Raw genomic sequence first — 18,298 nt, 5'->3', positions numbered from 1 at the left:
TTGCTCCCGTACACTTTTGTTCTTGTTCTTTCTTCTTTTTTTCTGAAAATACGTTTCTCCTCTCTCCTTTTCTCCCGATGGTTTTCCATCGCATTACGTGTTGCTACTGTCCGCAGGGTTGCCCTATACGCTGCGTTTTTCATATCGGTAGCATTACGACACTCTTGGTCGTACCATAGGTTTCTTGATGGTGGTCTTTGGTACCCAAGTGTTGCTTTTGCTATAGTTTGTAGTAGGGAGTAGGCAATTCTCTGCCATTTATAAGTGCTTTCGCCCAGCAGCTGTATAAGTTGACCGGAGAAGGCTTCTGCTACCTGTGGTGTTTGCAATTTTTCGACGTCGAGTTTCCGTGTTGTGTTATATCGCACTTTTGCTGCAACATTAAGATCAGTGCGAACCTTGGCTGCTACAAGGTAATTGTCCGAATCGATATTCGCTCCTCGGATCAATCTAACGTCTAATACACTGGCTTCGGAGCATGGGTGCAAATGAGATCGATGTAGAACTTCGCTTTTATGCGGATTATAGCACCATAAATCCGCAGCCAAATTCATGTCTCATTTCATGGCAGCTCTAATAAAGGGCGTAACCATCTGAATTACTTACGCCAGTCCCTTTCCATCGCATAATATCGGCTTTGTACTTCTTGAGTACATCCGCCAAAGCGAACACTGCGCCTGCTCTGTATAACGTGCGCGTATTTCAAGTGCAGATTCGCATATCGTGGTCCCTTATACGTTTGCGGGGCCGTCAACGTTAGGGGAGTTTGGTTTTATTTTTCGTTGTTTTTTTTCATAGTATTATTTTTTTTCCGAGTGTGTGCAACTACTTATGGGTGAAATCGCGGCATATATCAGATCACTATTTCAACTGGTAATGAAAATAGCTACCCCAGTTGGCACCGCGGGGAGGTCAGTGTCCACAATTGAGATGAAAGAGGGACCAAGATAAGCCTGGACTTCGACATGTTAAAGCCAATCAGAGCAGTTGATTGGCATATATCATCCCGTACGTCACCCGTCTTCGAATAGACCTTGAAAAAATATTCGTTTAAAATCTACGGCTTCTGATAGTACATGAAAAATATTCTTTAAAGATCTACGCCTTCTAATAGAACTTGAAAAATATTCTTTAAAGATCTATGCCTTCTAATAGAAAAAATATTCTTTAAAAACTAGGTAGTGATAGTCCTTGAAAAAATAATCTTTAAAAATCTAGGTCTTCTTATAATCCTTGAAAAAATATTCTTTAAAAATCCACGCCTTTTGATAGTCCTTAAAAAATATTCTTTAAAAATCTAGGCCTTCTGATAGACCTTGTAAAAAATATTCCTTAAAATAATTTTTTTGGCGAATTTTAATTGACCGTATCTATATTTGTACCATATGTTTCTCTACCCCCTTATTGCGTTCGTGATCTCTCGCATTCCCCCAAAATGCATTTTTTGTACCCATCCATCCATCTATCTGTTTTGCACATCTCCGATTTCCATTATTGTTCGCCGTCGATCCACATAACCAATTCACCACCATTTCACCGTTAATAAACTTCATTTGTGGAATCTCTAACAAACCCAAATTATCATACAACATTTTTCTGGTCATAAACATGAAGAAAACAAAACTAAGAATGATAATCATGATGATGATTGACGATTTCAAAAAAACAACCTTCAATGATATCCTAAAAAAAATTAAAACAAAACCCAAAACTGTTTACAGTCTTCGCCACTTGCTAATGATGTGATAATCCAAAGAATTGGAGATATAAAACCAGGACGACAAATAATAGCCAATAATAGCCTTGGCAAAACAACGATTATCCACTCAACACTTCCAGTTGAATTGAAAATGTCATCAACGTCGAATACGAACACTACGACATCTACGGCGGCAGCTTGTTCTACCAATGCAATAACAACAATTGCATCAACGGTAAATTCCTCGCAGTCATCGTCATCGTCGCATACGGGTACAACAACATCCATTGTTGTGCCCCACCACCAACAGCAGCAAACTATTTTACCACCAACATCAGTTTCTGTTGCAACATCTGAAGGAAATCTAACTATACGTCACGTTGCTGGACCACCACAACAACAACATGTTCAAATTCAGCAACAACAACATGTACAACATCTTCAACAGCCGCACCAGCAACAACACCATCAACATGTTGCTGCAGCTACAACAACACCGGAATTGCTGGTGACAACATCTGGTGGTTCAACACATACAACCACAAGTTCCACGCTACCAGCCGGCGGCACCATTTTAACAAACAATTCACAAAATGTAAGATACTGTCCTTCCTAGAAATGTGGGCTTTAGTATATATACAATTGAACAAACATATAGTTTTATTGGGACCCACATAGCTGAAGATCTGAGATTGATCCCTGCCCAATTAGTTGAGCTTTAAATTTTCTGAAATCATTACAAATGTATTATTATACAGAGAGAGAGGGAGAGAGAGGTATACAATTGGAAATTACATTGTAATTGGAAAAACTAATTGGAAACTAATTAGAAATAATTAGTGTAACAGTTTTTGGATAAAAATTTGGCTTAAGGCTTAAAAAACTATAAAAAAAAATTAAATATTTTTAATTCAATTTCACCCTTTTTATTAATTCTTTTCAATTACAAAAAATTTGAATTCTAAACACGCAGTGTGAGTGTAATCCCACCCCCTACATAATTACTTCCTATATATATGCCCTTTCCTTTTTTATTTATTATTTGAAAATTTCCCGAAACATAACCTATAAATAATGATGCCATTTTTTATTTTACAGTTGGGTAAATATTGGGTTGTAACGAATTTATTTCAAGGACAACCTGGACAACCACATCCCACAACAACTGTTGCCTATAGCAGTGATAGTGGTGCACCAATAACTACAGGTGGTGTCACATATACACAAACATCTATAGCCGGAGTGCCTTCATCGACACTTATACGTGCAATATCAACTACAGCGGCAGCTGGAGGAGGAGCCGGTTCTTCGTCATCATCATCCGCGGCAACATCATCATCAGGGGTAACAAAATCAGAAACGGTAACAAGTAGCAGTGCTGGATCACTGCATATACCGGCAACACAAATGTTGTCACAGGCTGCCATAGGGCAACAATTGCCAAATGGTACCATCATAACGACACAGGCTGCTCAGCAGCAACAGCAGCAGCAGAGACATGTTGCTGAACATCAACAACAACAACAGCAACAACAACAACAATTACAACATGTACATGGTAAGTAATTTTTTGGATAAATTTATCGCCTGCATTAATTCATTTTTCGCCCAATCATTTTTTGTAGCGATCATATCATAGCTTGAGAATCTTAATGAAATAACTTGAATTTTGGAAGATTGATTCAAACACAACTTTATTAAATTCATTTATACCCATTAAAAGCACTAACCCATTCGTAGGCATTTTTCGAGTTACTGTAAAATACATTTTTTTAATTCAAAGTCTGTAAATATTAAGTCATTCTACGGTAGGCCACAGCTATCCAACTTAGTAAAAAACCATTGAGCGGAGTAGTATAATCGGATAAGCCGGTCATATGATACCTTACACAACTACCATTGGAGTCTAAGTTTTTTCGAATCTATATTCCGGCAATATTTTGCAAAAAAAAATCCAGAGGTCTTTCAGCTAAACAACATCACAACGACAACATTATTTTGGACCAAAAAAGACACAACAAATATTTCGCGTCAAGAGCTGCACTTTCGGTTGATTTGACCCGCGGAATATTGTCCGATCATCATCTAAACAGCCGTTCTATGTATTTGGTCTGCATATAATAATGACCTCTAGACTAGAAAATGTGAAAAAAAAGTTTTCGGTTCATTGCTGGCGATCTTGTGTGCAGTTTTTCCAATTTGAATGACCATATTCTTCCCTTAGATTTCGTGGCCTCGCCCTTCTACGTGAACCATCAGTTGGCTCGCTTTTATATGCCTTTTGAGCATCCATATCCATTCACACAACATAGTCTAGCCACCGTAGTCGCTGCAGCTCCATACGTCTGATTATGTCGGTGTCCAAGAATAGACGGCGATATTCACCGTCTACGTAGATCGGAGAATTTTTTTAAACACTCAAAGAGGTGCCTCAACAGCTTGAGCAAGTACCCATGCTTTAGATCCATTCAACAGCACGGGTAGTATCAGCGTCTTTAAAGTGCGAGTTTGCATAGCTGGCTTGAACATTTGTGCCATAAGCCGAGCTTAAAAAAGATTTCCAGGCGCGTCGATCTTGGGCTCAGTTTTTCTATTTGAAAGATCATGTTTTGATATGCCATCCTCCACTTGATCTTTCCATTGAATTCGTGGCCTCCCCTTCTACTTGAACCATCAGCTGGTTCGTTTTTATATGCCTTTTGAGCTGGGGCATCCTCATCCATTCGCACAACATGACCTACCCAACGTAGTCGCTCGCTGCAGCTCGATACGACTGACGAAAATAGATACAACTCAGGTACAACTCATGGTTCATTCGACGGCGAAATTCACTGTCGACGCAGATCGGTCCCATATATCTTTCGGAGAATTTTTCTCCAAGAGTTGACTCATCTGCTTGCGCATGTACCCATGCTTCTGACCTATACACCAGCAGCACGGGTAGTATCAGCGTCTTGTATAGTGTGAGTTTGGTCTGGCGAGAGATGGCCTTGCTTTTGAGTTGCTTACTCAGTCCATATTTCATAACTGATGTCATTAGTTTTATTTATGGCGATACCACCAAGGTATATAAAATTTTTGACTACCTAGAAGCTGTAGTTCTCAAGTTCCACAGTTGCTCTGAGTCTACTGGACGTCTTGGGCATTGATACCATCAGCTTGGTTTTCTCGCCATTTACTGCCACCAGATCCACGTTTGGCATGCCCCTTCTCAATTAGTTCAAAGGTGGCTGTTACCGCTCGCAATGTTCGACCCATTATGTCGATGTCATCGCCAACATTTGTTGTTTGGTGTACAGAGTGCCATTTATGTTCACCTTTACCTCTCGTATGACCTTTTCCAACAGGATGTTAAAGAGGCCACACAACAAGTTGTGGCCTTGTCTAAATCCTCGTTCGGTATTAAAGGACAACGAGAAGTACTTTCCGACATTAACTGCTGACTATGTACCAGTTATTATTGCAGGAATATCGAACGCAAACATGGCTTTAAACACCTCTGAACGGATAGGGCTGTCTAATGCGGCTTTATAGTCGACGAATAAGTGCTATGTGCCGATATGCTTCTCGTGGGTCTTTTTGGCACAGAGTGAAAATCTGGTCAATGGTGGATTTGCCAGGTCTGAAGCCGTATTGGTATGGTCCAGTAATGTCATTGACCATTGGCTTCAGTCAGTCGCTCACACAGCGCGCTGGACAGCACTTTATATGCGATGGGAATACGACGTATTCCTCTATAGTTGACACATATTGTCTTGTCTCCTTATTTTGTGCACGGGACACAAGTTGTGAAGGTTCCAATCATTGGTCATGCATTCCTCTAGCCAAATTGGACTAATCAACTGGTGCATGATTCTGACCACCGAACTTGAATAGTTGGGCTGGTAATTCATCGGCACCTGCTGCTTTTTTATTCTTTAGGCAATTAATTGCCATTCTGACATAATCTTGGCAATCACAAATAAGACTTATGTAGAAGAACTTCGCTTTTATACGGATTATAGCAATTCGCTCATCTAATGGAGTGAATCTGGAGACGAGGTCTTTGCTTCTCCTGTTAACCATAAATCCGCAGCCAAATTGTCTTGTTTCATGGCATCTATGTGTGCCTGTGTTTTGTATAAAAAATACTTTCAAAATATCGAAAATAGGATCTACCGTAATATCTTATTGCTCCGAGTACAGCAAAATTGCCTGATATTATATACTTCGATTCCGCATGACAGAATAATTTGCAGGCTTAAGTTAGATGTCAAGAAAATTCTAAATCGGATCAGTGTTTACTATATCAGGCTTGCGTTTGTTTGAAAAAATATAGGGTCACAGAAAGGTTATTAAAAGCGAATTTAATTTATATTGACATTTGCTAGGGGATCAATTGTAATTTAAAAAATTATTGTGTAATAATACATATAATAATCATAACATTTAAGATGCTTGCTTTCAAATAAATAATACACCCTTAACTTCTTCCTTTCTAAACGCAATCCTTTATTAATTCATTATTCACAAATTATTAAACTCTCACAAGGAAAATCGCAACCATCCGCCTTTTGGCTTTATGACACGTTTATAAAAACATTATATTTCTCCACTTTACTTAGCTCTAAATGCAGCTGAAGAGAATCGACAACAACAACAGCAGCAGCAACAGCAACAAATTGCCCAGCAGCAGCAACAACAACACCATCAACAACAGCAGCAACAACAACAACATGTTACTGTCCAGCAACCAAACGATGCAATAAAGGATGAAAAACCCTCCTTCATTACGAATGGTAAAATTCCCACCAGTAATCAACAGATAATAATGCAGCATATATCCTCGGCTGCATCGACAGCAACGCCATCCACATCGGGCGCCACCACAATCACATTGGGCACACCCAAAGCGGAAATCAAGGATGACGGCAGTGTTGTCATCGGTGGCAAAATTCACCCTGGCATTGAAATGTATAAAGTTAATATGGAAGATATATCACAATTGTTCGCCTATCATGAGGTCTTTGGTAAGATACACAGCGATGTTATAAATCATCCATTGGCAGCGGCACATGCTGGTATACCAGTTTCGGCCAATAGCAGTATCGTAGCACCGGCTGTTGCGGCTGCCAGCAGTAATGCCAATGAAACGCAACAACAACATCAGCAGCAGCAACAACAACAGCAACAGCAAGCCGGTGGCACGGCTGTGGTGGCGAACAGCGGCACCAATATGGCTCAGCAGCAGACAACCGAATCGACCATAACCACAACGGCAACTGGCACTGGAGTTGTGGCTACCACTAGTGCAGCCACTGCAATTGCGAATACCACTGGCACGGCCGTGGCCACCACAACAGCTGGCGGTGCAGCAGCTGGTCTACTGCTGCCCAAAATGGAGGGTGGCATTGCTGTCGATCAAAGCCAAATCACTTTGGCACCCGATGGAACGGTCGTCTCCACCGGCGAACATGTCTGTGACATTTGTGGCAAAATGTTCGCCTTCCGCTATCAGCTGATTGTGCATCGTCGCTATCACACCGAACGCAAACCGTTCAATTGTCAGGTTTGCGGTCAGGGTTTCTTTTCCTCACAGGATCTGACGCGTCACGGTAAAATCCACATTGGTGGTCCCATGTTCACCTGTGTCGTTTGTTTTAATGTTTTCGCCAATAATGCCTCGCTTGAGCGTCACATGAAACGGCATTCGACCGATAAGCCCTTTGCCTGTACCATTTGTCAAAAGACATTTGCCCGCAAAGAACATTTGGAAAATCATTTTCGATCGCATACCGGCGAGACTCCCTTTCGTTGTCAATATTGTGCAAAGACATTTACACGCAAAGAACATATGGTGAATCATGTGCGCAAACATACGGGCGAGACGCCACATCGTTGCGATATTTGTAAGAAATCATTTACACGCAAGGAGCACTATGTTAATCATTATATGTGGCACACTGGTAAGTTAGAAATTTAGATATCCAAAATATATTTTTTAAATTCTCTTCTATTGCCCATTTTTATTTATAGGTCAAACTCCTCATCAGTGTGAAGTGTGCGGCAAGAAATATACACGCAAAGAACACTTGGCCAATCATATGCGTTCGCATACCAACGATACGCCCTTCCGTTGTGAAATCTGTGGCAAAAGTTTCAGTCGCAAAGAACACTTTACCAATCATATTTTATGGCATACAGGTATGTATTTATGGAATCGCTAGGAAAGAAGAAGAACAAGTATTTTCTGATATTATATATTGGTATTTTTCTGTAAAGGTCCAATTAAAATACAATCGATATTAAAAGAAATGAAAAATAACAGACAACAATATTTAGTAAACGGTACCCTCTTCTTTTTTTATGTGATGTTAAGGGACCCGGGTCCTAGAAATTTCGGAAAATTATCTCATCGGTAACACGGTTTATTTTATGTTTGCAAATCTACACTTAATTATCTAAATCATATTTTGATTTTTATTATTTTTAATGATATTAGAAACAATACAATACAGTTTATATATCGAATTTCTGCTCTATATACTCTCATTGAAATATACATACAAAAGGATCTTGTTGCGTTTTCGAAAACAATTTTTAACATTAAAAGACAATGTGCTTCACTATTAAATCACATTAATTTGTTGCATCGAAAAATTTAAATCTTCTTATTCTTATTCGTTGCCCAGTACAGCATTCTTCCAAAATCAAGTTATTACATTGAGATATAGGATTTATAAATATTGAAAGAGATATAGGATATTGATATATTCTTTTGATTCAGGAGGTAAACTATATGGTCCAATACACATATTATTACCAATGCATAAGAAAACATTTTTTAATCGAATGGAAGTTCTTTCAGATTTCATTCTGTATGAGTCATTCTTTAGTAAAAAACGTAATGCTTTATATCCAAGGATTCGGAAACGGTTTAGATAATTTGTATATGTGTCTTAGGTCGCCGCCAGAGTTTCATTATCTGTTTCATAGGAGCTTAGAAAGATATCGTTTATATTTTACACTTGATTTAGGTGGAGTATGAAAAAAAGTGAGGGTGTGTGGGAAAAAATTGTCAAATGTCACAAAAAGTGTTTGAACAAGGAAGATGTTCTGATTTAACTACTCCCTCCCAGGATTTTGTTGCTTTTGATGAAGCTCATAGATGTAGTTAGTCATTGTGGCTAAATATGGAAATATTTTAACACTTTAGTGGATGACTAGATTCAATTTGAGTTATTTTCATAGCTCAATTATTTAAATCCTTAATGTCTGTTCCTCAAATCTGGGGTATATTAGATCGGACCGACTCATTGTGTTGTACTGATGTTGGTAAATTTTTATTTCAATTCAGATATTCAAATATCAGGTCTTTATTGAGCTGTCAAAGACAGTCTCATGGTGACGAGAACAGAAATACGGGATTGGCCAGTTAGAAAGCCTTGGTCTTAGCCAGCCATGGAAAGCATGTCTAAGCCTTCTTCAAGGAGAGTCAATTTCTTAGGTTACGGAAGTTTGTTAACGATTCAAATTATAATTTCAGTACTATTTATTATAATATTTATTTACCCGATCGTCTTATCTATTAGGTTTTTTACATATTTTTCATATTACTGAATACTGCATAGCATAGCCTCCTGGCTACTTTTGGGTGAGATTTTGGTTCTTTATCTATGTCAGATCTCATATTGTCTTCCAGGGAGATCTAGTCAGAATTTCAAGATTTTATGGATGATTCCATGGTCCATAACATTCATAAAGTAATGGGAAGATAAATTAAGCCGCAAATACTCCCGACTACATATATCCAGAGGAATCCATATCAATTTGAAAAAGTTGCTATGGCGGAAAGACGCTGCTTGACTCGTGGGCAGATAAACCACATCTTAGGGACTGTCTGAGGGTGTCGTTACCAGGGTGTTCTAGTTAGAATATCAAGATTTTACGGATTATTACATGACCCATATTCTTCTTCTCTTTTTCTTTTTTTCCCTCCAAATCTGAGGAAGTGACGGGGCGGCAAATCTTAAAGTCGTCCGTATGCATTTGGCCCCTATATAGGGAATAAATTCGTCGTGGGTTTAACAATATGACCGCGATTGTCTCTTCACTATAGATTCGTAAGCATCCACGTCTATAGTTAATCTGCTCTCGCAGATTAACGACATCCTCAGACATTGGATGATAAAGGAATTGTACAATGAGTTGTATTTAATATACGACTTCCTCCATGTTTAGCTTCAGTAGTTAGTTTTAATCCGTGGGGGTTTAACCCGCTGCAGGTGGGTCAGACTTTCTATGCTCCACCTGGGTGTTGAACTCGTTGAAGGTGGGTCTGACTATCCTATTACCGTTCTATTTTCCTCCCGGGTGCGCGTCTTTTGGAAGACAAACATTTCCTTCCTAAAGATATATGAAGCGATAAATAAATAGAGGAGAAGAATAATTAAAAAAGATATGTAGTATTAAAAAAAGCAGGATGTAGTAGAATTTTGTATCAGGAATTGATAGTATTGGGAGGTAATTGTTGGCAAATCGAAACAGGGGAGAATACATATCAGCTATTAGACTGTGTTGTAATATCTTCCCCATTAAACAATTGTTTGTTTCAATTTGCCTTCTATCACCTTTGCAACCCACTGAATTGTTGATCAAATTTAATTGAATATTCAGGGACCATTTCCGTTAGATAGCTATGAGTTAATGGATTTCCAATAGATATTAGACTATATTCTTTCTTTAACTCTACAGAGTCTCCCATGGCAAAATTATTAAATGTCAATGGAATGTTCAGTTATATTAAACTTAAGGTATTCGTCCCCATCTTCGTGATAATTGCGAACATATTGTATATAGAGATCGATTGTTAAACATATAAATAGTCTTCTTCAGTCTATTTCATATATCGTCACGTTAAATATATAAACAAACATATCTAATAGCTTGCTCTATTTAATGTCTCTCCCTTAAAAACCAACTAATACGTTAAATAAATAACTTTAAAATCTATTGAATTTTAATTGGATGATCAGAAAGGAAAACAAAATCATCATCTACATTTAATATTTAAAATATTTTGTTTAAGAATATAAAATAAAATAAAAAAAAAACAATAACGTTTGAACAATACCCTTTCTCTCTACTTCTGTCTCGCTAATTGCAGGCGAAACACCCCATCGCTGTGACATCTGTTCGAAAACATTTACGCGCAAAGAACACTTATTAAATCATGTGCGACAACATACGGGCGAATCGCCGCATCGTTGCACCTATTGCCCGAAAACGTTTACGCGCAAAGAACATCTAACCAATCATATACATCAACACACCGGTGAGATAATATCCATCCAATAATGCAATTCTGTTTAAAAAACAAAAATAATTAAAAATAACAAAAAACAAATATTTTTTTAAATGGTGGTAGTTTTGGTATTTAAAAAAATGTAGTACTTAAGTTTTGTATTTTAAATTAATTGATTTTTAAAGTACTTGTATTGAAATTTATTGTTTTTTTATTAAATTTAAAACGAAAAAAACTCCCACCATTAGCTTTGAATATTGAACCATTTTATCCTAAATGTCATAAGCTAAATTCCTCATAATATGGTATTAACCTTTTTTATTCTATTGTATTTTAATTGGATAGATAGGGGCCTGTGTGTGATATATAACAAAAAATTTCTACTTTATAGTGATTTTGTTTGATATATATTTAAATAGAACTCTAGACGAAAACAATTTTGTTCTGAAAAATTTCTATAAATTCATTTTATTGGGAAGGATAATTCTGTTTGGCAAATTCGAGGAGAATTGAAGCCCGAATTACGAATTTTACGTAATATAGATAATCAGGCATGTGATTTTGATAGCATAGATCGAACCATAAGTAGAATTTTACCCTAAATCCGTTTGGAAAGCGTGTCCAAAAAATTTTTGGTTAGTTAACGACCGAAATAAAGTAGTCGTTAAGCCCTAGAGACAGTAGGTTAGCTTCAATTATATTTTTTACATAAACAATATGTGTTCTAATTTTACTAGTATTTGTCGCTGACACAAAAAAAAGTTACCGAATTTCACTACTAATAGCCATTGAAAAAAATTGAAAAATCTTGAAAAATATTTTTTACATATTAAAATATAATTGTATTCAATTTCAATGCAGTATCATAGGGATCAATAATATTTCTTTTTATTTTATTTATTTGTTCCAAAATGCTATTTGAAGCCATTAAGGCCGATTTCAATTAAATTGAAAACTATACTATTATACTATAATACTCCACATTTTCCGATCTCTATTAGAAAACGAAAATCAAATTATTTAAATAATATATCACACAAGCCCCCTTAACCATACAAATAAATTTCGTTCAGTTTCTTTCGTTTCATTTCTTTTTTAATTTCAACTCTTTAAACGATAATAATGATTAATGTGGTCCTTGCACATCCTTTCCTTCTTTTCGCTGGTTTTTTCTAGGCGAAACTCCTCATCGTTGTGATTTTTGTTCAAAAACGTTTACGCGCAAGGAACATTTATTAAATCATGTGCGACAACATACAGGCGAATCACCACATCGTTGCACCTATTGTATGAAAACGTTTACACGCAAGGAACACTTGGTCAATCATATACGACAGCATACGGGCGAAACTCCATTCAAGTGCACCTATTGCACTAAGGCTTTTACCCGCAAGGATCATATGGTAAATCATGTACGCCAACACACCGGTGAATCACCGCACAAGTGTACATTCTGTGCTAAGACATTTACGCGCAAAGAACATCTAACAAATCATGTACGTCAGCATACGGGTGAATCGCCACATCGTTGCAGTTATTGTAAGAAGACGTTTACGCGCAAGGAACACTTGACGAATCATGTGCGCCTGCATACAGGCGATTCGCCGCACAAATGTGAATATTGTCAGAAGACATTTACGCGCAAGGAACATTTAAATAATCACATGCGTCAGCATTCAAGCGATAATCCGCATTGTTGTAACGTTTGCAATAAGCCATTTACGCGCAAAGAACATTTAATTAATCATATGTCACGTTGTCACACGGGCGATCGTCCATTTGCCTGTGAGACATGTGGCAAATCGTTCCCACTTAAGGGTAATTTGCTCTTCCATCAACGTAGTCATACGAAAGGACAGGAAATGGAGCGGCCATTTTCATGTGAAAAATGTCCCAAGACATTTATTTGTAAAGGTAAGTCAAAAAGCAAAAAAATGTATTTTTTTAGAAAGTGAGGTTAAGTTTTGTCAACGATTTAAACCATTATAAAAATATTCCTGACTAAATATACCAGACTTCCAGTCCTTTAATAGACCTTAAACATAAATTTTAAACTATTCAAACCGAACATCTCACAATTCGTGACAACAAATTTCGGCCTTTTGATAATTCCTTAAGAATATTTGAATATTTTGAAAACATTATAAACATATTTCTTGCTAAATATAACAGACTTCAATACCTTTAATATATCTAAAAAATTTTAAACTATTCAAACCCTTGAAAACTATATCAGCATTTTGATAATCCTTTAAAAATATTAGAAATATATTCCAGACTATTTTTTAGAAAGTGAGGTTATGATTTTTTTTGACAATTTAAGAAATTAAAAAGTATTCCAGGCTTTGTAGATATTTTTTAATTTACCAGATTTTAAAAAATATTCCATCAAGGCCTTTAATAGACCTTAAAAGAAAAGAAAGTAGGGTTATGTTTGGTCAACAATTCAAGCTATTGAAAACTATTTCTGTCTATATATACCAGACATCGAGTCCTTTAATGTACCTTAAAAATAAATGTTTAAATAGTTAAACCGCACATTTCATAACCCTTGAAAACATATATCAGCCTTTTGAAACTTGACCTTAAGAATGTTTGAAATATTATGTATTATTTTAGAAAGTGAGGTTATGATTTTTTAACAATTTTAATTATATATATATCTTTAACATACCATATTCCAGGCAGATTCAATCCAATCATCTCATAGCATTGAATACATATTTCGGCCTTTCGATAATCCCTTTAGAATTTTTGAAATATATATTCCAGACTTATGATAGCTCCTGAAAAAATATTCCAAGCTTCTGATAGCCCCTGGAAAAAAATACGATACTTTTGAAAGCCTGGTGTGTTCCCGTCTGCTATTAAAATCTAATTTTTTATACTCTTGGAAAAACTATTCTTTATTCTAGACTCAATTCAGTATGCCATACCAAAATTTGTGCAAATCGAATAATATCCACTTTGTTGCACCATTTACATTAAATCGGACGAAAATATATGTGTGAATTATATCTAAGTCTGAACCGATTTTCAGGAAACTTAACACACATCATTCTAGATTTTATTCAGTACGCTATGCCAAATTTCGTTCAAATCGAGAGATATATAGGGGCTTTGATGCACCATTAACATTTAATCGGTCGAAAATATATATGGGATCTATATCTAAATCTGAACCGACTTGTACGAAACTTAGCACACATCATTCTAGACTTCATTCAGTATGACATACCAAATTTCATGTAAATCGAAAGATATATAGGAACTTTGGTGCATCATTTACATTTAATCGGTCGAAAATATATATGGGATCTATATCTAAATCTGAACCGACATTTACGAAACTTAGCACAAACCATTCTAGACTTAATTCAGTATGCCATACCAAATTTCATGTAAATCTAAGGTTACATTATTTACATAAAATCGCACAAAAATATATATGGGAGCTATATCTAAATCTGAAGCGATTTTTCCCAATTTCAAAAGGATTTGTTCTTGGGCCAAATAAATGAGCTATGCCAAATTGTATCCAATTCGGATCATAAGTGCGACCTGTAATTTGTTTACAATTTAATATAGACTGACATACGGACGGAAGGACATGCATAAATCGACTTAGAAAGTGATTCTATGCATATTCTCAAAAGGAACAGTTTTAAAAAATTTATTCTTCTTACAGTTTTTTAATATTCTTTAAAATTAAATATATTTAGTTTTTAATCTGAAATAAATATTCATTTGTTTTCTTTGTATCCTTCCTCTCCTCTAGGTCATTTGGTTTCTCATATGCGTTCTCATTCCGGTGAGAAACCACACGCTTGTACATTATGCAGTAAGGCTTTTGTGGAAAGGGGCAATCTGAAACGTCATATGAAAATGAATCATCCAAATGCTCCAATGCCACCTCCACCAGTGCCACATCCGATAATACCAGCCGGTGTTTTGCCGCAGATAAAACAAGAAATCAAACCAGTTTTAAGCGAGCTGAGTAAGTACAGGGATACAAAAGAGAAATAGGGCAGAACAACAACTAACATGCGACTCTTTTTTTGCAGCTCCTTTACAAACAGCTCCCATTGCCCATACTATACAACAGATAACAGCTGGTGCTGGTAATACAGTGCAATTGACCACAGGACTGGTGCCTTTGGTAACATCAACTATAACATCGCATGCCACGCAAAAGCAAGCACCTCCACCACAGCAAACACAGCCGGCGGCCCAGGCACAGCAGCAGCAACAGTTGCAACAACAGCAGCAGCAACAAGTGGTGACCAGTCACCAGCAACAACAACAGCAGCAGCAACAGGCTGCAGCAGCTGCCGCCGTGGCTGCCCATCAATTGCAACAACAGCAGCAGCAACACCAACATCAGTTAATGCAGTTATCATTGCAACAAGCAGCTGCTGCTGCGGCAGCTCAACAACAATTGCAACAACACCAGGAACAGCAGAGGCAACATCATCAACAACAACAGCAGCAGCAACAACAACAGAATCAACAACAAGCTCATCATCAGCAAGCAGCTAGTAATGTTGTTGTAACCTCCGCTCATCAAGCAAATCAGCAACAACAGCAGGCAACTCAACAACAGCAGCAGCAACAACAAGCCCAACAACAACCACCACCACAAGTGCCAATCGCTTTAATACAAGATCCCGAATTGGCTCGTGCTGCCATGCAACAATTGCAACATATGCCGCCGCCTAATGTCGAACAGCATCCGGTTGTTTACTAACAACAAAAGCAAAATGCCAATATCATAATATGGTAATGTGGCAAGGATAATAATAATAAAACGACATTTTTTTTTTGGTTTTAAAAGAAACAAAACAAAAAATCAATAACAGCAACAACAAAACTAATAATAATATTATTATAAATAATATAAAGTGAAAAAAATAGGGGAATGATCATGTGATTTTCTTTAGGATTTTATGTGAATACAAAATAAGAGTTGTTTCCGGAACATTTATTTCTTTTTGTTATAAATTTTTTCCTTAATTATATTTTTATTTATTTCCTTTATTTTTTTTGTATTTATATAAGTATGTGAGATTTTGAGGATACTTAAATTTGCTGCTTCAATTTTTATTTTTATAAATTTTCCCAGAATTATGTCCTACGTAATTTTATGGAATATGTCAATGGATTTGCATCTTAATGTTAAAATATAGAATATTTCAAAACTCCGGAAATATTTTCAAAAATTTTTAGAATTAAAGCTGCATTGAAATATCACTTTGGCATGGGTGCATGCATTTTTATAAAACAATTTTTTCAATGAATATTTTAATGAAAATTTAAAAATGTTGTATGCTTTCAAAATAATTTATTCGTCATGAAAACCTGTGTCGATGTTAAATTTCACATAATTATATATTTACATATTTTTATATACATTATAATTCACAAATTATTACAAACAAAATCTTTTTAAACAAATTTTATGATTTAAAAAATCATTTGTGCAATTCACCGCAATTCTTTTCAGTTAAAAAGAAACATGTAGCTGGGCTACCTTACACAAATCTATTACAAATGGAATATGTTTCAAAGAAACATGGATTTGAAAGGTTCTTAATTAGGAAACCAACCCCCCTTTAATTATTTCAGACAAAAATAAATCCTCAAGAAAATCATTTATTCCCCCTTTTGAAAACTTTAAATAGGCTTTACAAACATATATTTATATAAAATAAAAATATATATTTTACATACACTATATATGTAATACAGAAAAAGTAAAAAACAAAAAACTATTAGGATTTAGAATTAGAAACACACACACAATCCCCCCTAACAATCCCCATTAACATTAACTTTTAATAATAATTGATAAACAAACATAAAAACACAACCCCAGCCTAAACAATGTAATTCTGAATTAACTTCAGTAGAATATAAAATTATAAACATTAATATATTATTAATAATAACAACACATATAAAACACATTAAATAATGTTTTCAGTTTTTTCTTACTTCCTTTTTTTGTTTTTATTTTCATTCGGTTAATCTCACAAAAATTTTACTTTCGGTAACAAAAAAAAAAAAATTACAATTGTTATTGCTTTAAAAAACGCAAAAAATGAAAATTTCACAAAAACTAATTTTGGTTTATTTCAAAAATAAAATGTATTAAAACTTTGCATTTCTCTAACCCCTCCTCCAGCCGAAAAATATAAATTGGAAATGTAAACAATGGTATATCGTATAAACAACTAACCCTTATCTATCTAACAATTGTTTAAACAAGTAAAAAATCATAGTTTTTTTTACACAACATAACGCAAAAAAGTAAACTGTTTAGTTTTTAGTAAATACGTATATATAACTAAATATATATATAGACATTGGAACTATGTATTCTATTTTATTAATAATAATAATAAAAAACCTCCTTAATAAAAAATCCACATACCTACCCCCACACACAACACTATACACTATCCCCACCATTTAGTTTTTTAGTATTTGTATTTGAATCATAAGTATATAATTTGAAATCATATACCTAATTAATATATATAATAAAACAAAAAAATCGTATGCTTTAATATTAAAAAACACATTATTATATATATATACATAATATTTAAAAATAAACATAATAATACATTTGATGTTAATTAAATAAAAAATAAAAAACACCTTATATTATTTTAAACACTGTTACAAGCAAAAAATGTGGAAATACAGTCGAATCTCCGCTTAATTGAAAACTCCGGTTAATTGAAAAAAAAAATGTTTGAAACTAATAATTCCTTAAATTTTTCACACCTCTCCGCTTAATTAAATATATATATATATACAGGGGGCTCCAAAAAAATGTATACACACTTTGAACCTCTGTAGGAAATTTATTTACCGTTCTATAAAGTTAAATTTCAGGAAAATAGATAACTGAACGTCCAATGCAAATGAAACATAAATAACAAATGTTAATACTGTTCATATTGGTGACCTGCTGCAGCATCTATACAATTCTGAGTACGAGCCACCACTGATTCTGTACATCGTATCAAAACGTCCAATGAAATTTCTCTACACATTGCTTGAATCTCATTCCAAAAGATGTTTAGGTTACGTGGTTTACGTTTGTACACCTCATCTTTTACTGTGCCCCACAATAAGAAATCCAGTGGTGTAAGGTCTGGTGAGCGTGCTGGAAACTCGATTGGCCCCCTGCGTCCTATCCACTGGCCCGACAAATTTTGATCCAGGTAAGCTCGTACGTGTCCCATGTTGATATTACAAATTCCAACTAATAATATAAAATAGAGGGACAATTATGCTGGCACATG

The 18,298-nt window shown here is 35.5% G+C and overlaps 1 protein-coding gene across 3 annotated transcripts; it reads left to right on the top strand.

Annotated features, from left to right (window-relative positions):
- The first annotated feature begins 6,329 nt into the window (after positions 1-6,329).
- Positions 6,330-15,762, top strand: LOC133321916 (zinc finger protein 271). Of its 3 annotated transcripts, none has more exons than XM_061530986.1 (6): positions 6,330-7,644; positions 7,715-7,882; positions 10,845-11,012; positions 12,159-12,896; positions 14,761-14,979; positions 15,047-15,762. In XM_061530986.1, the coding sequence occupies exons 1-6, from the start codon at positions 6,510-6,512 to the stop codon at positions 15,727-15,729; spliced, it is 3,111 nt and encodes a 1,036-aa protein (XP_061386970.1). In that variant the 5' UTR covers positions 6,330-6,509; the 3' UTR covers positions 15,730-15,762. The 3 variants fall into 3 exon arrangements, with proteins under 3 accessions (XP_061386970.1, XP_061386968.1, XP_061386969.1); XM_061530984.1 differs by having other exon boundaries at positions 6,375-7,644; positions 12,243-12,896; XM_061530985.1 differs by lacking the exon at positions 10,845-11,012 and having other exon boundaries at positions 6,375-7,644.
- Positions 15,763-18,298: the final 2,536 nt, after the last annotated feature.

Source organism: Musca vetustissima, unplaced genomic scaffold (assembly GCF_032173495.1).
Source record: "Musca vetustissima isolate MV318-11 ecotype Yass unplaced genomic scaffold, APGP_CSIRO_Mvet_v1 utg7437, whole genome shotgun sequence".
Lineage (NCBI taxonomy): Eukaryota > Metazoa > Arthropoda > Insecta > Diptera > Muscidae > Musca > Musca vetustissima.
Note: the sequence above shows the minus strand (reverse complement) of the source record. Positions and strands in the feature narration are given on the sequence as shown.